Below are 22,541 nucleotides of genomic sequence, written 5' to 3'. Positions count from 1 at the left end.
TCCCTTGTCCTGCCCCCTCCTTTCTCCTGGCCACAGAAAATTGTGGAAACTGAGAGACAGAGAGAGACAGACAGACAGACAGACAGAGACCTGATGCACTGGCCATACTCTTGTACATAGTCCTTTCCTGTTCTACACTATGATCTTTTCTCTTTAATGTGTAATTTTCCAGCAAAATGTCTAACTCAGGTGTGAAATTTGATTATGTCTCTGTAATATTTTATGTTCTATTAGAAAAGGAGGGGGGAATACCAAAGTGTGGAATACTTCACAGAGTTCCCACGTGAGCTGGGGCTTTGCTGACTTTGGGGGGAACATTATATATGGAGTCTCCTTCTGTGGGCCTGTGTGTGTAAAGCTGTCACATGACGCCATTGTAGAAATGGTAACTTTTTTTTTTTTTTAAAGACTGAATATCCAGGAAACCATTGAGACCCAAAGGAATCTCTCTGTTTCTAAATATATTTGTATAGCAATTACATAAACTATTCCACTGTTGATAAGAAGCAGATCAGAGGACTGTTTTGTGCCTTTTTATGTGTGTGAGGTAGACTGTGAGTGCAGATAATGGAAATGGGATGGGACAAAAAAATAGTTCCATTTAGAACGTGAAGTGGGTACTGGGGATGGCCTGCATTAATACAGGGTCCGAAACTGCTCGATGTTCTTACTCTGTGGGACAGAGCTACTTTGGGAGCAGAGTGAGTGAGAGATTGTTCCCCAATTTCTAAGAGGGGAGTATGATGAATATTTAAGGTCATGCCACTTGAAGACTTAAGAGGTAGAGGCCAAGGCTAATCTATCTCACACAGCCTAAATATTGACTACTCCACTGTCATTATTTACATCGGAAAGCAAAAGCTGTCTAACATAGAGGATAATTTCATGACAGCATATACTGGCTTGAGAAACCATCTCCACCTAATGAGAACATTGAAGAATAGGGAAGCTATTATTAAGGTTTTTATTAGGTTAATTTGGGGTGATAGGATTTTTTTTTTTAATTATTTGTTTTTTGGTTTTGAGGTAGAGTCTCACTCTATAGCCCAGGCTGGCCTCAAGCTCATTATTTAGCCAGGTTGACCTTATTAAACTCATTGCAATCCTCCTGCCTCAACCTCCCAAGTGCTAGGATCACGGGCCTGGAAGGCACCACAGTCAGTCACCCGACTTAATAAAAACTTAAATAGTTGCAGTTCTTAAACTAAACACTGATCTGTGGGGAAGAAAGGGCTGTTGGTGTTACAGTTGGTGAGGAGAAACAAAGATGGGATTTGCACTACTTTTCCGTGGCTGTGATCAAAATGCCCGACAGAACAACCCGAGGCAGGAAAGGTTGCCTTCAGCTTCTGGCTTCAGAGGTGTCTATCACAGCTGGAAGGGCATGGGGGGAGGGGCGAGTAATTCTCAGCATGTCGGAGAGGAAACGAGGAGAGGTTTGCAGGAAGGACCCATGGCTAGATAGCCTTGAAGACCTTCTCCTAAGTAGGCCTCACTCTCCCCTAGTGCCATCCCATTATGAATCTATCAGAAGATTATTCCATTCCTTAGGCCACAGCCCTCATGACCTTATCTGAAAATAGCACTATAGACAGGGGTATACCCTGCCAATGTTCCAGGCGTCTCAAAACCCAGTCAATTTTCAAGTTAAAATTAGTCATCTCAGGATTTAACGTGTGTTGCAAATAGTAATAGCATCCACATGGGAAACCTATACACAAATCCTCAAGGGGCTATTGTGCCTGGTGTTTGAATGGGACTCATATTATTCAGATTCCTGTTTTGTGATATGAAATCGGGGGAAGTCCTGTTGATGGTGGTTACTTTTGAAAGCAAAAAGATGTAGTTCAAAGGTGGGCTGAGAGCTCTAGTGTGTACCTGCAGGCTACCCCAGACACAGGGGGCTCAGGTAGGATTCAGGGATGCTTGAATCTAGGAGTTCTAGGCTAGTCTTTGCAGCATAATGAGGCCCAGTTTCAAAAAGAAAGTGTATGCAGGAGGCTAGAAATGTGGCAGGGAGACAGCAGAAGTCCTTAGCAGCGATTTAAGTTTTCAAAGAGCACACTACCATACAAGCATATCTCTGCCTATCACTGCATATCCACCAGTGTTGCTGATATCAGAGCCGACCCTTTCCTGTTCCAGCACTGCCCATCTTGACATCCTGCCCAGGTAAGTACTGAAAACAATCTCTGGCACCATCCAAAATTATGGTTTTCACCCACTAGTCCACATTTTTTTTTTTTTAAATTAGAGTGGTGGTGGCATACTTGGGAGGCAGAGGCAGGTGGATTGCTGTGAGTTAAAGGCTAGCTTGGTCTATGTAGTTAGTTCCAGGCCAGCCAGGGTTATAAAGAGAGACCCTATCTCAAAAGCAAAAATAAATACAAGGGTTGCCTGTTTGGCCTCTAGTGGCTCCCACTGCCCATTGACTGGGACATTCGCTGAGCAGAATCCAATTTGCAGGTGGGCATGGACTTATCATTCACACCTGCAGGATTCTGTAGAATTCATAATTCCAAAGAAGTTTAGTAGAAGTTCATTTTAGCTGTCGCCATCTATGAGCATCTAAGAGACAAGTGCTTAAGAGCAACACTAGCCGTCGTGGAAGGGTAGAGAAAGGAGGAAAAGATCGTGGCTGCTGCTCATATTTCATATTGTCTCTCTGTCTGTCTGTCTGTCTATATATTTATAGTAGGGTCTTGCCTTTACCTGGCCTGATACTCCAATGTACCTCAGACTCTGTCAGATCTTGTTTTTTTGTTTGTTGGACCCCTTGTGGCACAGGTTAGCCTGAAACTCACTATGTAGGTCAGGATGATCCAAGCTACTGACCTTTCTGTCTCTGCCTCTCCAGTACTGGGATTACAGGCCTGCACCACTATGCCCAGCTTCTAAGGCAAATTAAGAACTTCAGGGGATGATTTGAGTCAGGGAACCTGCCTCTACCCCCAGGTGTCCAGGCACAGGATCCTCTGGCATATCTCTGGGACTCAGCTGTCCCCCCAGATTGTTTTATTCTCTGTTGTCTCTAGTGGCCAGCATTGTTACCTGCACATACTAAGGCATTTAAGAGGTTTAAACCCAGGTGTGGCAGTGCTCACCTGTAATCACAACACTCAGGAGGCTGAGGCAGGAGGAATAAGGAGTTTCAAGCCAGCCTTGGCTACAAAAGTGAGCTCAAGGCAAGCCTGGGCTAGAATGAGACCTTGACTCAAACACGGCTGCATGCAAGAAAAAGAAATTTTAAAATGAAATTCCTTTTTTCTCTCTGAACTAGGGAATTGTAAACTTCTGCTCACAACCCCTTTTCAGAAGGGAAATTCTTACAAGACACACATATAAATAAATGCATGTATTTTATTTACTGGTAGAAAAATCATGGAGAAGTTTATTTTAGGACAATTCTTTGTTGTAAATATAATTTTACCAGTTAGAAAACACACAGTCAAATGTGCATACTAATGAAATGGATTTGCTTGTTTATTTTTACAAAAAACTTAAATCTTGGCTGATTTTTTTTTTTTTTTAAATCCAAGTTCTCACTATGTAGCCCTAGATGACTGAAACTCACCATGTAGACCAGGCTGGCTTCAAACTCACAAAGATCCACCTGCCTCTGCCTCCCGAGTGCTGGGAGGTTTGTGCCACCACACCAGGCTTGGCTGAATATTTGATGCTGTAGGATGTAGAGCATTTTCAACATTTTGCAGAGTTAATCAGTGTTCCGACGTTATGATCATCAATGCTGAGAATACTGTTTCACTTAAATACATGGTATAAAAATGGCGCAAGTATGTTGAGGGCCATTCAACAATTGTGAGACATTTTGTCCTGATCCCAAGTCTATGTTCGTATGTATGAAACGATTGCTACTCTGCTACTCAAAACAGGAACTTTTAAAATTTATTTACTTATTTTACATTTCAGCCACAGTTTCCCCTCCCTCCTCTCCTCCCAGTCCCTCCCCCCACCCCCACCTCTGTTCCCACCCCCGAATCCACTCCTCCTCTGATTTTGTTTAGGAAAGGGCAGGTTTCCCATGAGTATCAACAAAACATGGCATATCAAGTTGCAGTAAGACTAAGCACCTCCCTATGTCTTAAGACTGGGCAAGTCGACCTCAGTATGAGGAGTAGGGTCCCAAACACCTGTAAAAGGGTCATAGACAGCCCCTGTTCCCATTGCTAGGAGTCCCACAAGAGGTTCAAGCTACACAACTGTCACATATATGCAGAGGGCCTAGGTCAATCCCATGCAGGCTCTCTGGTTGTTGGTTCAGTCTCTAAGAGCCCCTATGAGCCCAGGTTGGTTGATTCTGTGAGTTTTCTTAAGGTGTATTGGAATTTTCCTAAGGGTCTGCCCTGAGAAAATCCCTCCCAGGGTCCTGGGGAAGACACTATGTCTGGCGGGGGTGGGTGGGTGGGGGTGGGGAGTGGGGGGTGTTATCTGAGGGAAAAGAATCTATGTACACCATGTTCTTTTGTCCATTACTTTATTTATCTATAAAACTTCAGTTCCATCCTGACACCCTCTTTGTCCCTTCTTTTTCTGTCCCCTCATAGCCCTAGTAATAATTAAGCTCTTAGGCTTTTGATTTCATCTTTGTCCCCTGTTCCTTCATCTTCCATCTTTCCTGTCTCTTCTCCTCTCCTGACCTGATTCATCTACAATCTACAAAAAACTCTTCCTTGCTCTTTACTCCTCAGCCTGAGCCATTCTGCCTTACTATCTAAACTCTGCCTTCTTCCCTTCTCTTCTGGCCATGTAGCTCTGCCTCACCCAGGAATTCTGCTCCAGTCTTTACTGCACCTGGTTAAGCAAAAAGCCCTATTGTCCTGAGTCAGTAGCTCTGCAATGCTCCTAGGCCTGAAGGAAGGGGATGGTCTGAGCTTCATTTGCACAAGAAACAAAGCTATGCATCTACAGTCTGCCTGTTTCCTAGGCTTTGCAGGGGTGTTACCTAGTGGATCAGCAGTAGGTCTGAGAAGCTTAACTGTTTGCCATATGGCCTAGTCGTATATGGTCACACAAGAATTTCATAGCAGAAGACAGCTGATATATATGAAAAGCTGAATAACACCAAATATTCCTTGATAAGTGGCTTCCTCTTGAAGGACTCCTTGGTCCATCAAGGTATAGCTTATTATATACAGCTGGATCTCTAGAATATATTCTTGTGGCCTGCTGCAATGGTGTCCTTGACCCCTCTGGCTACTACAATCTTTCTTCTCCTCTTCTGCAGGATTCCCCGAACTCCACCTAATGTTTGACATCTGTTTCCATCAGTTGCTGGATGAAGCCTCTCTGATGACAATTGGGCTAGGCACCAATCTGGACAGGAGATGGCCAGTTGAGGCGATGTATCTGCTATGGCCAGGAATCTAAGCTGGAGTCTTCCTTGTAGATTCATGGGAGATTCCTTTGCTCCAGGTTTTTTACCTGACCCAGAAATGCCCCTCCCCCTTTACAGTAGTCTCTTTCAGTACTGTTCCCCTGGATACCCTCCACCCCTGCAACCTGATCGCTCATGTTCCCATTCCCACCTACCCTCAGTCCACTCACAAAATCTCTTCTATTTTTCCCTTTATAGGAAGATTTGTGTCTCCTCCCATAAACCCTCCTTGTTACCTAGTCTCCCTGTCTCCTAGGCTTTGGATTGTAGCAAGATTAGCCTTTATTTTACAACTAATATCCACTTATGAGTGAGTTCATACCTTGTTTATCTTTCTTGGTCTGGGTTATCTCACTCAGGATGGTTTTTTTCTAGTTCCATCCATTTGCCTTCACATTTCCTGATATCCTTGTTTTTAACAGCTGAATAATACTCTATCATGTAAATGTAAATTTTCTTTATCCATTCTTTGATTGAGGGACATCTAGGTTATTTCCAGGTTCTGGCTATTACAAATAAAGCTGCTATGAACATAGTTGAGCAAGTGTTCTTGTGGTATGATTGAGCATCTTTTGGATATATGCCCAAGAGTGGTATAGCTAGGTCTTTGTGGTAGATCATTCCCAAGTTTCTGAGAAACCACCATACTGACTTCAAAGTGGCTGTACATGCTTGTACTCCCACCAGCAATGGAAGAGTGTTCCCCTTGCTCCACATCCTCTCCAGCATGAGCTGTCCCTTGTGTTTTTTATCTTAGCCATTCTGACAGGTATAAGATGGAATTTCAGAGTCATTTTGATTTGCATTTCCCTGATGGCTAAGGATGTTGAATATCTCCTTAAATGTTTCTTGGCTGTTTGAGATTCTTCTGTTGAGAATTCTCTGTTTAGGTCCGTATCCCATTTTTGGATTATTTGGTTTGTTGATATCTAGTTTCTCTAGTTCTTTATATATTTTGGAAATCAGCCCTCTGTCGAATGTGGGATTGGTGAAGATCTTTCCCCATTCTCTAGGGTGCCATTTTGTCCTACTGATGGTGTCCTTTGCCTTACAGAAACTTTTCAACTTCATGAGGTCCCATTTATTATTTGGTGATCTTAGTGCCTGTGCTATTGGTATTCTGTTCAGGGAGCTGTCTTCAGTGCCAATGCGTTTGAGATTATTTCCCACTTTCTCTTCTATCAGGTTCAGTGTATCTGGATTTATGTTGAGGTCTTTGATCTACTTGGACTTGAGTTTTTTGTGCAGGGTGATAAATATGGATTGATTTGCATTCTTCTACATGCCAACATCCAGTTAGACCAGCACCATTTGTTGAAGATGCTTTCTTTTTCCATTGTATAATTTTGGTTTCTTTGTTGAAAACCAGGTGTCCATAGGTGTGTAGATGTATGTCTGGGTCTACAATTTGATTCCATTTATCCACCTGTCTTTTTATGCCAATATCATTATGTTTTTATTACTATAGCTCTGTAGTAGGGATGGTGATACCTCTAGAAGTTCTTTTTTTGTACAGGATTGTTTTAGTTAACCTGGATTTTTTTTTATTTTTCCATATGAAGCTGAGCATTGTTTTTTTTTCAAAGTCTGTAAAGAATTGTGTTGGGATTTTAATGGGGATTGCATTGAATTTGTAGATTGCTTTTGGTAAGATGGCCATTTTTATTCTGTTAATCCTACCAATTCATGAGCATGGGAGATCTTTCCACCTTCTGATATCTTCTTCAAACACTTGAAGTTCTTGAAGGTCTTTCCCTTGCTTGGTCAGAGTTACACCAAGATATTTTATATTATTTGAGGCTATTGTAAAGGGTGTTGATCCTCTGATTTCTTTCTCAGTCCATTTATGGTTTATATATAGATAGGAGGGATACTAATTTTTTGAATTAATCTTGTATCCAGCCACTTCACTAAAGATGTTTATCAGCTGTAGGAGTTCCCTGGTAGAGTTTTTGGGGTCACTTATGTATACTATCATATCATCTGCAAATAATGATACTTTAACTTCTTCCTTCCCAACTTGTATCCCCTTGGTTTCCTCTAGTTGTCTTATTGCTCTAGCTAGAACTTCAAGTGCTATTTTGAATAGATATGGAGAGAGTGGACAACATTGTCTTGTTGCTGCTTTTAGTGGAATCACTTTGAGTTTCTCTCCCCATTTAATTTGATGTTGGCAATCAGCTTGCTGTATATTGCTTTTATCATGTTTAGGTTTGTCTCTTGTATCCCTTATCTCTCCAAGACTTTTGTCATGAAGGGGTGTTGAAGTTTGTCAAAGGCTTTTCCAGCATCTAACGAGATGATCATGTGGGTTTTTTCTTTCAGTTTGTTTATATGGTGGGTTACATTGACAAATTTTCATATGTTGACCCATCCCTGCATCTCTGAGATGAAGCCTACTTGGTCATGGTGGATGATCTTTTTGATATGTTCTTGGATTTGGTTTGCCAGTATTTTATTGAGTATTTTTTGCATCATTGTTCATGAGTGAAATTGGTCTGTAATTCTCTTTCTTTGTTGAGTCTTTGTGTGGTTTGGTTATCAGGGTGACTGTGGCCTCATAGAAAGAATTTGGCAATATTCCTTCTGTTTCTATTTTGTGGAATAATTTGAGGAGTGTTGGTATTAGCTCTTCTTTGAAAGTCTGGTAGAATTATGCATTAAAACTATCTTGGTATGGTGATATTTTATTTGTGCTGAAATGTGATTTTATTTGTATGTTAATTAAGTTGCCTGGAGATCAGAAGTCACAGCGAGCCATAAGTGGGAGTCAGGGGGTGGTAGCACATGCCCTTAATCTGATCACATGGCAGGCAGAGTCTCTGTGGTCAAGGACATATCCAAAACAAGGTGACCTGAACTTTTAATCCCAGTACCAACCATAGAGACTTGGAGGTCTGTATAGACAGGCAATGACGAGGAAATCATGTTGTTGGGTTTAGAGCCAATGAGAAGGCAGAACAGAAAGGCAATAATAAAAAGACAGGACACAGGAAGAGGGTCTCTCTCTCAGGGGAAGGACAGCAGCAAGTGGTAAGATAAGGTGGTCTTAGCTCTTGGCTACTCCTCTGATCTCTGGGCTTTTAACTCTGCATTTGGCTCTGTGTTTCTTATTTAATAAGACCATTTAGAATTTTATCTACATCTTGGCCTTGGGTTTTTTTGGTTGGGAGACTTTTAATGACTGCTTCTCTTTCCTTCGGGGTTATTGGTCTATTTAAATTGTTTATCTCATCTTGATTTAACTTTGGTAAGTAGTGTCTATTAAGAAATTTCTCAAAAAACCAAAAAAAAAAAAAAAAGAAAGAAAAGAAAAGAAAAGAAATTCATCCATTTCTTTTAAATTTTCCAATTTTGTATAGTACAGGTTTTGGAAGTATGACCTAATGATTCTCTGGATTTCCTCAGAGTCTGTTGTCATGTCCCCCCTTTTGTTTCTGATTTTGTTAGTTTGGATATTCTCTCTGCCTTTTGGTTAGTTTGGATACATGTTCATCTAGTTTGTTAATTTTCTTGAAGAACCAACTCTTTGTTTCATTGATTCTTTGTATTGTTCTCTTTGTTTTATCTTATTGATTTCAGCACCTCCCCCCAAGTCGATTATTTCCTGCCATCTACTCCTCTTAGGTGTGTCTGCTTCTTTTTGTTCTAGAGCTTCCAGGTGTCACTGGTAGGAGATCTCTCCAAATTCTTCATGAAAGCACTTAGTGCTATGAACTTTTCCTCTTAACACTATTTTCATTGTGTCCCATAAGTCTGGGTATGTTGTGTATTTATTTTCATTGAAATCTAGGAAGTCTTCACTTCTTTCTTTATTTTTAATTTGACCCAGTGGTAACTCAGTAGAGAATTGTTCAGTTTCCATGAGTTTGTAGGCTTTCTGTTTTTTCTGTTGTTGAAATCCAGCTTTAATCCATGGGATTAGATAAGATACAGGGAGTTATTTCAATGTTTTGCATCTGTTGAGACTTGCTTTGTGGCCAAGTATATGGTCAATTTTGGAGAAAGTTCCATGCAGTGCTGAGAAGAAAGTATATTCTTTTGTGTTTGTGTGAAAAATCTGTTAGGACCATTTAAGTCATAACATCTGTTGGTTCTGTTATTTCTCTGTTTAGTTTCTGCCTGGATGACCTGTCCATTGATGAGAATGGCATGTTAAAGTCTCCCACTTTTGTTGCGTGGGGTTCTATGTGTGATTTAAGCTTTAGTGATGTTTCTTTTACAAATGTGGGTGCTCTTGCATTTGGTGCATAGGTGTTCAGAACTGAGATGTCATCTTGGTGGATTTTTCCTCTGATGAATATGAACTTCCCTTCTCCATCTCTTTTGATTAATTTTGGTTGGAAGTCTATTTTGTTAGATATTAGGATAGCTACACCAGCTTGCTTCTTAGGTCCATTTGATTGGAAAATCTTTTTCCAACCCTTTACTGTGAGTTGTATGTCTAACTTTAGTGTTAAGGTGTGTTTCTTGTATGCAGCAGAATGATAGATTTTGTTTTAGTGATAGATAGATAGATACTGTTTTAGTATTCAATCTGTTAGCCTGTGCCTTTTTATTGGTGAATTGAGTCCATTGATATTGAGGGATAGTAATGATCAATGATTGTTAATTCCTGTTATTTTGATGGTTGTATGTGTGTGTGTGTGTGTGTGTGTGTGTGTGTGTGTGTGTGTGTGTGTTTCCCTTCTTTGGGTTTTGCTGGTGTGAGATTATCTATTGCCTGTGTTTTTGTGGGTGTAATTAACTTCCTGGGGTAGGAGTTTTCCTTTTAGTACCTTCTGTAGGCCTGGTTTTGTGGATAGATATTGTTTAAATTTGACTTTGTCATGAAATATCTTGTTTTCTCCATTGAGGGTGATTGCAGTTTTGCTGGGTACAGTAGTCTGTGTGGGTATCCATGGTCTCTTAGAGTCTGCAAGACATCTGTCCAGGCCCTTCTAGATTTTAGGGTCTCCACTGAGAAGTCAGGTTTGATTCTAATAGATCTGTATGTTTCTTGGGCTTTTCCCTTGCTGCTTTTAATATTCTTTCTTTGTTACGTATGTTTAGTGTTTTGATTATTATGTGGTGAGGGGATTTTTTTTTCTGATCCAATCAGTTTGGTGTTCTGTAAGCTTCTTGTACCTTTATAGGCATGTCCTTCTTTAGGTTGGGAAATTTTTTTTCTGTGATTTTGTTAAATATATTTTCTGTGTTTTTGAGCTGGGTTTCGTCTCCTACTATTCCTATTATTCTTATCATTTTCTTTGACAAATATATCCATTTCTTCTGTCATATCTTCAGTGTATGAGATTCTCTTTTCCTTCTCTTGTATTCTATTGGTGATGCTTACATCTGTAGTTCCTGTTCACTCACCCAGATTTTCCATTTCCAGGATTCCCTCTATTTGTGTGTGTGTGTGTGTGTGTGTGTGTGTGTGTGTGTGTGTGTGTGTTCATTGCTTCTAATTCTATTTTCAGGTCTTGCACAGTTTCCTTTATCTGTTTGTTATTTTTTCTTGGCTTTCTTTTAGGGATTTATTGATTTCTTCCAATTTTTTGTCAATTTTTTTGAGGAGTAGTCAATTTGTTTCCTCAATTTCTTTAAGAGAGTTGTTCATATCTTCTTTAAGGACATCTATCTTCTTCATAAAGTAATTTTATGGTCATTTTTTTGTGTTTCAGCTATGTTGGATTATTCAGGTCTTGCTGTTGTAGTATAGCTGGGCTCTGGTGATGCCACATTGCCTTTTCTGTTATTGATTGTGTTCTTCCACTGGCATTTAGGCATCTGGATTTGGGATGATTATAGGTCTAGGTGTTGATTCCTGCCTTTGTCTTTGTTGGATGATTTAGTTCCTTAGTTTCTTTTTCCTCTCTGGTCTTCTGGCCTAAATGGCCAAGGGTTCTAGTGACTAGGGAGTTTTCAGGTCCAGTAGGATGTCCCCTCTGGGATTTGTGGGGATAAGGGTCCCTAGATCCCACCTGGCTTCTGGTAAAGCAGAAGTCTTTTTCTGAAGTTGTAGAGCATGATATGGAGTCAGGAGTGTGGGAGTAGAGGGGCAGGGGTGTGTGAAGTCTGGGGTTGTTGGGCAGGCTTTAAAGGGCTTCAAAACACCATTTTTAAAAATGAAACATTCTGGGTCAGCAAGATGGTTCAGTAGGTAAAGGTGCTTGCTGCCAAGCCTGAAGACCTGAGTTCAATTCCAGAAATCTACATAGTGGAATGAGAGAACTGACTCTTGAAAGTTTAACTTTCTATACCTATACCCACCCACACCCATACTCGAAACACATGAATATAAAAATTAATTAGACAAAACATTTTGACACAATCCAATTCAAAGATATACTAATTTGTTACTCACATATTTAGGAATAACAACAGGAAAATATTAAACATTTTGCTTTCTGTAATTAAGTTTCCCTAAGAGCAGAAAACCTTGTATGCACTGCAATTGGTAGCACACCATAGTCCTGAGTCTGAGCAGAGGTGATTTCGGTAGTGCTGGTTGGCATTGTGTGATGGGAGGGTGTGTGCCGGGCACGGCACTCATATCATATATTCAAGGTTACAGTGATGTCGTGTGATACAGCACAGGCGGGAACTGTCAGAAACACCCTGCAATTACATGTTTGACTTTGAGTTAATATATTTTTTTTTTTATCTGTAGGCATTCAGAAACCAAATTGTACTGCAGTCAGATTTTCCTTGGCCCCACATTCTGTGTGACCCCATGGGGAGGTGGGTGAGATCCGCAGTTTAGGAAGCTGTGTCCTAAACAACGAATGCCCTTCCCTGAGATAGGAGCTGTGAATGCAGAGCGTGTAGTACACACCTGTGGGGAATTCTAGTCAAGCAGAGGCAACTTCTTTTTCTCTCTTGTTTTGGCTGTTGTCAATAATGTTGCTTTTTGGTCCTTTGAGACAGGGTCTCAATAAGAATAGAGAACTTTCTATCTACAATGAAAACGCTGTAATTCACAACAGGATAGTTATAAATTGATCCAGCTGGCTGATCAAGGTGGAAGACAACTCACTATGTAGCTAAGAATAGCCTTGAACTCCCGATCCTCCTATGCTACCACACTGACCCTGGGTAGCACATTTCAGCATGTCTCCTTAGCCGTCTTGTCTGAGTTCATGCCCAACTCCTTCCTACTGACCATGTCATCTTGGGAACCTTTTGGACTGCTTTGTGCCTTAATCTCTCAACTGTAAATTGGGCCTAAGAGTAGACTCCAGCCTATATAAATTGCCACAGTCAAAGGACTTGGGACAGTGGCTCGTGCAGTAAGACAACACTATACAAATGTCACCTGTGATTATTGTCATGGTGATGACATTAGTGGAAAGCTGTGCTCTGCTTGCTCCAAGAGTGGGGGACACCACTGATTTGGTGGGGCAGAGATTGACTAAAGATAAATTAATGTAGTTTAAGGGGCTAGAGAGATGGCTCAGTGGGTTAAGAACACTGGCTGCTCTCGCAGAGGACCCAGGTTTGATTCCCAGCACCCCAGGTTGGCTCATAACTATCTGTAACTCCAGTTCCAGAGACTCTGACTTCATCCTCTGGTTTCTTCGGGCTCTGCATGAATGTAGTGCACAGAAATACGTGCAGGCAAAACACCCATACACATAACATATCTTTAAAAAGATAAATCAGTACTGTTTCATCTCAAACAGTGAGGCTTGATTTCAGAGGCCCAGTCACTTTGGTATGAAGGTCCATTATCCTTGGAAGAAAAGACACTTCCCCACCCCTGAACCTGTAGACTTCTTAAATCTTCAATAGTCTGTCCTTCTGTGGGAAATAGAGGCAGCAAGAAGAAAGTCCCAGATCAAGAGACTGGAATGAAAACAAAATGCTGAAGCAAAAACAAACAGAAAGAATCGAAGCTACTTATTGTCCTATTGTGGCTCGGATTCCACTGTGTCACCATTCTCTAGGCTTTCGTTCTCTGTTATCTGCTCTGTCTCAACACATTTTTTTAAAATCACCCTTCCTTCCTTCCTTCCTTCCTTTCTTCTTTTCTTCCTCCCCCCTTCCCTCCCTCCCTCCCTTCCTTCCTTTCTTCCTTTCTCTTTTCTTTCACATCCTGGCCAAAGTTTCCCCTCCCTCCTCTCCTCCCAGTCCTACCTTCCCACCCCATCCCCTCTGTTACACCCCCCCTCCCCCGCCCCATGCGCAAGCCCAAATCCATTCCTCCTAGGGCAGGTCTCCCATGGCATATCAAGTTGCAGGAAGACTAAGCACCTTCCCATGTATTAAGGCTGGCCAAGGCGAACCAGTATGAAGACAAGGGTCTCAAAAGCCAATAAAGGAGTCAGAGACAGCCCCTGTTCCCACTGTTAGGAGTCCCACAAGAGGATCAGGCTACACAACTGTCACGTATATGCAGAGTGCCTAGATCAGTCCCACGCAGGCTCCCTGGTTGTTGGTTCAGTCTCTGTGAGCCCCTATGAGCACAGATTAGTTGATTCTGTGAGTTTTCTTGTGGTGTCCGTGACCCCCTCTGGCTCCTACAGTCCTTTCTCCCCCCTGTACTACTGCAGGATTCCCCAAATTCTGCCTAATGTTTGACTGTTGGGCTCTTTATCTGCACCCATCAGTTGCAGGATGAAGTCTCTCTGGTCTCTTTGATGAGGATTCTGCTAGGCTCTGGTCCCAGAACATTCTGCACACAGGACAGACTGTAGGTTGAAGGTTTGGTGGCTGGGTTGGTGTCCCAATCCCTCCACTTGAGGCCTTGTCCCCTCAGGTAGATTTTGAAACACAATTATTCCCGCCCCATACCAGGCCTACAGAACCACAACATTCAGGATGCAGTCTGGATATGTGCGTTTGGAAATCCCTTTCCAAGTAGTGCAGATGACCAACAAGCTTTGGAAATCATCTGTGTTGCTTCCAATGTAGTTTCCTATGAATTCTGGTCTCTCTTCCTTCTGAGAGGTTTCTTGTAGCACACACTGAATTTGCTATGTAGCTGAGAATCGAGTTCCTGATCTTCCTGCCTCCACCTCTTCAGTGCTGGGATTACAGGTGTGAACCATCCCAACTGACTTACTCTTTCATTATTTCAACCAACATTCATTACACCTGTCCCACGCTAGGCTCTAGGGAAACAGGTGAAAAGGCTGTCATCTTTGCCTTTGAAGGGTTAGCGTGATAAAGGACCAAAATGAGAACATTCACAATTCCTAGACATGGTCTAAACACATCTCTTCTAGAGATCTTCACTTCTGGGCTCCTTAGCACCCCGACATTGTCAGCCTTGATCGACCAGCCAGACTCTCCCCTCCCTACCCCCATTATTCTAGTTGACAACCCCCATGTATGTGTGTGTTTTAATTTTGAGACAAAATATACAGGCTAGCCTCTAATTTACAGTCCTCCTGCCTCAGCCTCCCAAGTGCTGGGATTACAGGCATATACCACTACATTAACTCTCATACTTCTTGAAAATCACTATCCTCAGACCCAGAAAGAAATAAGAATTTGTCCAAAAATAAAATAAAGGTCTGAGAATACAGCTCAGTGGTAGAGATTTTTGTCTAGAATTGGGGCCTCTGGTTTAATCCGAGTATTGGGGAAGAAATACTCCAAAGTTAAATAAGGACAAGAGATAGTATTTAAAGTGACTTCCATGTGCCGCTCATTATTATTATTATTATTATTATTATTATTATTATTATTGTTATTTGGTTTTTCCAGACAGGGTTTCTCTGTGTAGCTTTGCACCTTTCCTGGGACTCACTTGGTAGCCTAGGCTGGCCTCGAACTCACAGAGATCCGCCTGGCTCTGCCTCCCGAGTGCTGGGGTTAAAGGCGTGCGCCACCACCGCCCGGCCGCTCATTATTTTATGTACCTATTAATGTAATCTTTTCAAATTTTCACAACAATCTGTGAGAGAGACATTACTCTCTCCACTCTGTGATGAGGAAGGAGGCATTGATTTAACTTGCCCAGCTGCATACCAAGCAGAATTAACGTTAAAAAACGTGTATGTTTGGGTCTGCAAGTGTGAGTACACGTGTGGTGCTACTAGAGGCCAGAAGAGCGTCGGATCCTCGGAGCTGGAGTTAGAGGCAGTTGTGAGCTGCCTGACATGGGTGCACGGAACTGAACTCTAGTCTCGTGCAAGACAGGCAAAGGCTCTTAACTGTTGAGCCATCTCTCCAGCTCCTTTTAAACCGCATGTTCACATCCAGATAGGGGCAGTGCTGAAAAGAGAGCAACCCAATTCCCAGGCCTAAGTACTTTTCTGGCGCTCCGGTGTCCTTGTTTTGCTACTCAGATTCAAGCAGGAGATCAAAGACAGGGTCTTGCATCACCCATAGGCTATTGTAGGTTGTGGGTGCTTAGTAGGTGCTCAGTAAATGCTTAGTGAAGAGGCTGTTTCATCTCACAGAGGGTGGAATGGATCAGGATACTCTACTGCCGTAGAGGATTAGAGGCTGAATCCAGGGCCTCACACATGTTAGGCAAAAGTTGGACCACATAAAAAGCCATACAGACACTAACTGCATCCACAGCCCCATGATGATTTAAACAGACCAACAAACAAGCGCAACAGAGCACCCTTCCCTTCCTGCCCAAAGTAAGGCCCTCCATCCAGCTCCCTTCCTTGGCCCAGCACACTCTGCGTTCTGTCCTCCCAGCCAGCAGGTGCCCCTAGACCCCCGGCTCCTCCTCCGCCGCCGTCACAGCTTTGCCCCCCCTCCCCTCCCTCTACAGCTTCCTGTCGCCGCGATCCGGGCCCTGGGCTGTGGGCGCCCCGGCGCCCGAGGCTTCTCGGTGCGCTCGGCCAGGTAACAGCGCTCGCCGGCGGGATGGGCACCAGCCTGCCCTTGGCGCAGGCGGGGAAGGAGGCGGGCGGGCGGCCAGGTGCGCTCGGGCTCCTCTGCCCCGGGGCTCCGGGGCCTCTTTGCGCCAAGCTCTGGGCACCCGGCTGGATGCCTAGATAACGGTCCAAGATGGGGCGATCCAGGCTGGAAGCCGGGCGTGCCCGGGGCCTTGGGGCACGTCCCCCCCGCGGGAGGCGATCTTGCTGCTGGCTCGAAGCCCCGGGCTGTAGCTCGCCCGAGGCCTGGAGCCAGGCGCCCGCCCAGCGCCGCTGCTCTCCGGGATGGAGGAGCCCAGGCACCGAGCTGTGAGGGCCTGGGAACCTCCCAGACCCCACACTGGACACGAAGGCTCAAGGTCACAGAGCTGCTTCTGCCGTTTACAAATGCCCGCTTTTTACTGGAGTGTTTGTAAATGGGCTACTGTTTCCTGTCTTGGGCCAGGGAATTAGGATTCAGAGAAGAGGACTCTAAAAATACTAATCGCCGAGTCCCAATCAGCTGATCCGCCTTACTGGCCAATGACCCTGGCCTTTCAAAGGAAGTAAGAGGGACAGCGCTTTTCACTCGGGTACTTTGTATGTCTGGCCCTTACTCTGAAGATTGGCCTAGAAGTTTCAGAAAATGTGTCTTAGAACTGAACTGACCTTTCCCCCTCCCATTTCAGCCCTTTTTCTGTTCCCTAATTTTAATTTAAACACATTCTTCAGGTTAAGTGATTTCCTCACTTACAGGTTTCTGGTGGACACCTACTGTTTTCTTGAATGGGAACCTGATTTCTCATGAAAGCTGGACAAAACTTGCCCTTTGCCCAAGCTCTCTCTGGACAGCATTCCTGGGAGTGGCTCGTGTACTGAGGGGTGTCGGTCTGCATTTGTTAGAAAAGGGCTGAGCGGTTAAGTGCAGCCATGCAGAGAATTCCCGCAGAGATGAGACACGTAGCTGGTAGCTGACGTGTTTAGGATTTCTTTTTTATTTGTACTTTCAACAGAGGAGCTAATGTATATTAACAATGACATCTTAGTCCTTTTTGGAGTCTACTTTTGTATGATTAAAGTAACTCAGAGTTGACTATTCTTGTCTAAATGTATCAGCAAAATTTAAAAATCTAAGTTTTCTGACTTTAACATCTCTATCATTATCTATCCATCCATCCATCCACCCATCCATCCATCCACCCACCCATCCATCCATCCATCCATCCATCCATCCATCCATCCACCCATCCATCCATCCATCATTTTGAGACAAGGTTTTACTTTGTAGCCCTGGTAGGCCTGGAACTCACTGCGTTGACCAGGCTGAGCTCCTACTCGAGGTGATCCTCCTGCCTCTGCTGCCCCAGTGCTAGGATTATAAGCACTTACCAGCTGCTTTGCCTCACTTTTAACTGAATAATTGCCTTGAGGATATTTTTGTATCTCAACATTTACTTAAAAATCCTTTTGCTTCCTTGTTGATAAATAATAGAGTTGGGATACCTTCCAAGAGGTCTGGAGTCTTTGTTTGGCTCTCTATTTACATTTGCCTCAAGTTTTGATTTTGACTGATAAACCTATGACCCAAATCCAGACCTCAGCCAAATTTAGTTTCAGCTTAACCACATTAAAATGCCTGGTATCATGTGACTTCTAGCAGAAACCAAAGTGGTATTTTATTTATTTATTTTATTATTATGGGTCTGGGACTCAAACTCAGGTTCTCCTGTTTACAAACTGAACTGTCTTTGCTCCCTTCTCCTTTGGTGTCTGATACTGGGAATTGAACCAAAGGCTTCCCATGTGAAAGGCAAGTGCTCTACCACTGAGCTGTACGCCTAGTCCTTTTTCATTGTTTTGAGGCATGGCTTCTGGAATAGCTCAGGCTGGACTTGAACCTGCTGTGTAGACCATGCTGACGTCAGACTTGGCATCCTCCTAACTCAGTGTCCCAAGTAGGCTGAGATTACAGGCACACACCACTATGCCTGGCTAGTGCTGGGATTTGTGAAGTGCGAGTGCATTATCAGGTACCTGAGCCTTGCTGCCTGTGTATCACCATCCAGATTCAGGGTTCTCTGAAAGGTTATTATTGACATTGGGTTGTTAGTTAAGTGTGGAGTTATCTTAATAATTCACAGGGCTGTTGCTGGTTTCCGGGACACAGCTTTCATCAGGTGCTGACATAGTATCTCTAGGGGGCTTGCAGTCATAAATACAGCAGCCACATTTATGTCCAAGAGTCTTGGATACATATATAGTAAAGAATTTCAGTAAAGGTCATGCCTTCGTATCATTTTAGAGTAGCAATTCGGGCATATGCACAACTTGAGCCACTGCCGTTTTCTTAGGGGGCATCCTTTGTTTTCCTGGTTTTGGTCTCTTCTGTCATAGGATGGCATTAAGTCTGTGTCTGCAGGTGCTGTGCAGCCTGGGAGGCTGGCTCTCACTCTATACATCTTTCTGCCGCCTGAATAAGCACCGAAGCTATGAGTGGAGCTGCCGGCTGGTGACCTTCACCCACGGAGTCCTCTCTATAGGCCTGTCTGCTTATATTGGCTTCATTGATGGCCCTTGGCCTTTTACCCACCCAGGTAGGTAGAAGGGACAGTAGAGATTTTTCTTAGGGATTTATGATGGGGGCACTTGAAAAAATAGATTTGTATAATAATGAAGATTAATTTCCCTTCTAATAATATGTATTGCAGTCTTCATTGTTAACTTGGATGTTGTGTATGTCACTACTGGCCTCTGCTTTTCATAACTCTTTTGTGCTGTTGGGGTTCTTTCTTTTCTTGTCTTTTTGTGGTACTGGGGATTGAATCTAGGGCTGTGCACATGTTAGGCACTGCGCTGTGTCCCTGTTCTCTTCTCTATTTTCACATATATATTTTGAGAAGGTCTCACTAAGTTGACCGGCCTGGCTTGGCTACTGACTTGGTAGTCAAAGCTGGCCTCGAATTTATGATCTTCCTGCTTCAGCCAGCGGAGTAGCTGGGATTATAGGCTTTTGCAATTTTATTGTTGATTTTTTTGAGGCAGGTTCTTGTTTTATAGTCCAAGCTGGCCTCAAATTTCTAATATTTCTATCAAACTGAAATGAAACAAATTCTGCAGTTTTGTGTTTTATTTGAAGGTCCTTAATGATTTTTAAATATGTCAGGTCATTGTACCTCATGTCATTGGACATGAGGACACTCTGGGAGTTCTCTCTGGAGTCTGCTTTCGGGATGGGTTAGAACTGCCAGTGTCCAGTAACGCAATCCTCTGGGTTAATCAATGAATCTGAGCTGGGGGGTGTTGGTGGTGCACACCTTTAAGTGGGGGCAGAGGCAGGTAGATCTCTGTGATTTTGAGGGCAGCCTGGTCTACAGAGCAAGTTCCCGGACAGCCAAGGCTACACAGAGAAATGCTGTCTCAAAAAAAAAAAAAAAAAAAAAAAAGAAAAAAAAAGAAAATAAACGAAACTCCCCAAAACAAACAAACAAACAAACCAAAACCAAAGGAAAAGAAAAATAATGAATCTGATGTATATGACAGAGTGAAGTGACCCAAGAGTCTGGGAACAGACCTTTAGCTGGTTAAAAGGGAGGGAGTTAGAACATTCACTAATTTTGTTAAAAACAACAAAATAACTGTTTTATGTTCTTTCACAAGAACACTGTGGTTGAACAGTCAAATCGCTCATTGAAGCCTTTGAGGTTTTATTACTATGTTATTTTTCCTGATATTGTTTTGAGACAGTCTTACTATGCAGGTTTGCCTTGAGTTTACTCTGTAGCCCTTGTCTGTGATCCACAACCTTGGAGGCTGAACCAGGAAGACTGCTAAAAGTCTCAGACCAGCCTTAGCTACAGAGCAAGTACTAGGAAGACTCTATCTCAAAAACAACAACAACAACAACAACAATAACAACAAAGAAAGACCACAGTTTTAGACTTTAGGTTTGTTGATCTTTTTGAGACAGGCTCTCATGTAGTCCAGGCTGGCCCTGACTCAGTGTGTAGCCAAGGTTGGCCATGTCCTAATCCTCCTTCTTCCCCTACCCGAGTGCTGGAGTTATAAGTAAGGGTAGATATTATGCTTTGTTTTATTGTTATCATTTTTTAAAGTTTATGCCAGGTGGTGGTGGCACACACCTTTAATCCCAGCACTCAGGAGACAGAGAGGCAGGTGGATCTCTGAGTTCTAGGCCAGCCTGGTCTACAGAGTGAGTTCCAGGGCAGCCAGGGCTACATAGAGAGACTTCCGTCTCAAAAACAACAACAACAACAACAACAAAAACAAGCAAGCTTGTATCTGTCATTGCTTTTGTCTTCTTTAGTGGTTCAGACAAAAGGGTTGGAAAGACAATGGCAGAGGATCCCAATGCAGGTGGCCCAATTCCCAGCCCTGTCGTCTTTTTCTGTCTTGGTTTGTTTCAGGCTCACCGAACACACCTCTCCAAGTTCACATTCTGTGTCTTACCTTGGGCTACTTCATCTTCGACTTGGGCTGGTGCCTCTATTTCCAGTCCGAGGGTGCCCTGATGCTGGCTCACCATACACTGAGTATCTTGGGGATCATCATGGCTCTAGCACTCGGGGAGTCGGGCACAGAGGTCAACGCGGTCCTCTTTGGAAGTGAGATCACCAACCCCTTGCTCCAGATGCGCTGGTTTCTCCGTGAAACCGGGAACTACCACAGTTTCACTGGAGATGTGGTGGATTTCCTCTTTGTGGCTCTGTTCACTGGTGTGAGGATTGGTGTGGGCGCTCATCTCCTTTTCTGCGAAATGGTCTCCCCCACACCCAAGTGGTTTGTGAAGGTTGGAGGGATAGCGATGTATGCTGTGTCTTGGTGCTTTATGGTTAGCATCTGGCGCTTCGCGTGGAAGAAAAGCATCAAGAAGTACCATGCGTGGAGAAGCAGGAGGAATGAGGAGCGACAGCTGAGACATAATGGGCATCTCAAGACACACTAGCCAAGGCTCGTGCTTGGTAAATGGATTGGGTTGAATTGGCCATGGGACAGGATCAGAAACAGAACCAAGCTTATAGAGCTTAAGAACTGAGATTCTAGTGCACTTAGGTTTCGAAAAAGGGCTAAATGTATCCATCGCTTTAGTCAGTTTCCAAGCTAGGCATATGCAGTTTGAAACACTCCTACACTGGTATTTGCACATCCTCAGTGGTGACTGGCAAGTGGCGTTGTATAGTGAGGGCCATTGCCACTCGCTTTTGGGTCCCCGTGTTCATGGGAGGAGGCCTGCTAGATATTCAGACAGCTTTGAAAAGAACTTGAATCAAGTCAGTGCTGTCTCTTGTTCCTTTGGAAATAACTCCTGAGTTCCAGGAGACCTTTTAAATATGTTCAGCCCATGTGCTATAAAGGGAGGGACTCGCAGGAAGGGACATGCGTGTGACATTCAGGCATCTGCAATGGGATCTGTTTCGCCAAGAGGGACAGAAGGCCGGGAGGGAAACTAGCAATGTTTGCCAGGGGATTCCCACTGAGCCTCCCGACACTGATTGTGTCAGAGGTTCCCAGGGACACCCTTGGCTTCCATGATTCATCAGGAAGACGCAGGGCTTAGCTTATAGTCTCACAGCTCTAATTTGTGACAATGAAAGGCTACAGAGAAGACTCAGCCCAGGGAAGAAGGACCTTTGTCAAAGCCTGTGGGAGCTAGGTAGGAGTTTCTGAAGTCTCCTGTTTGGATATCGAGGAGTGATTCATGACAACACACATGAAAGCCATTGAAGATTTGGTGCCCAGAGCTTTTACTGGCCGTAGGTCATGTAGGCACCTACTTAGCACAAGACAACATTCAAGATTCCTCACAGCGGGGGTTCAGCGTAAGCCATCCTGTTTCAGAAACAGCTTAGGAGTAGTGAGCCAGGCTGAACCTGCTGGGAGCCCTCTCTAAGTTGCAGCTCCTAGGTGCCAGCCAAGGGCCAACCTTACAAGCAGGCCTTTGCAAAGGATAGCAGTTCAGGCCTGCTGGGTTAACTCTTGTGTGCACAGAAACCGTAGAGTAAGGCTCTAGATGCAAGATGAATGAGGTGTGGGTAGATTTAGATTTACTTAGTCCTGTTGTACGGGTTCTGCCCTACCAGGAAAAGTATGCCAGTTCTCAGGGCTTTTGTGAATTAATCTGCTAGGCATGAGAGGCCATGGCTAAATTCCATGGGGATTTACCATGTGGATTCCACTGTACTTGAGATGGAGTTCAGGTTTCAGCTCCTGGTACATACTGCAAACTAGAACCAAAGATTTCAGTGTACGTATTGGCCTCAGGGTGATGAGGCTATCTCCTTCCTTCCTTCCTTCCTTCCTTCCTTCCTTCCTCCCTCCCTCCC

At 43.6% G+C, this 22,541-nt stretch overlaps 1 protein-coding gene across 1 annotated transcript; it reads left to right on the top strand.

The window, feature by feature from the left end:
- The first annotated feature begins 16,117 nt into the window (after window positions 1-16,117).
- On the top strand, window positions 16,118-22,496 carry Tlcd5 (TLC domain containing 5). The gene is made up of 3 exons (XM_059266848.1): window positions 16,118-16,189; window positions 18,595-18,794; window positions 20,625-22,496. Exons 2-3 carry the CDS (start codon window positions 18,596-18,598, stop codon window positions 21,161-21,163), a joined length of 738 nt encoding a protein of 245 aa, XP_059122831.1. The 5' UTR covers window positions 16,118-16,189; window position 18,595; the 3' UTR covers window positions 21,164-22,496.
- Window positions 22,497-22,541: the final 45 nt, after the last annotated feature.

The sequence above is a fragment of the Peromyscus eremicus genome, chromosome 7 (assembly GCF_949786415.1).
Source record: "Peromyscus eremicus chromosome 7, PerEre_H2_v1, whole genome shotgun sequence".
In the NCBI taxonomy this organism is placed as follows: domain Eukaryota; kingdom Metazoa; phylum Chordata; class Mammalia; order Rodentia; family Cricetidae; genus Peromyscus; species Peromyscus eremicus.
Note: the sequence above shows the minus strand (reverse complement) of the source record. Positions and strands in the feature narration are given on the sequence as shown.

What these genes read in the sequence shown, in the direction of transcription:
- Tlcd5 (XM_059266848.1), top strand. Translation starts at nt 18,596, where the DNA reads ATGGCATTAAGTCTGTGTCTGCAGGTGCTGTGCAGCCTGGGAGGCTGG. An exon ending in TTGGCCTTTTACCCACCCAG is followed by an intron (nt 18,795 to 20,624) that starts GTAGGTAGAAGG and finishes GGTTTGTTTCAG; the next exon opens with GCTCACCGAACACACCTCTC.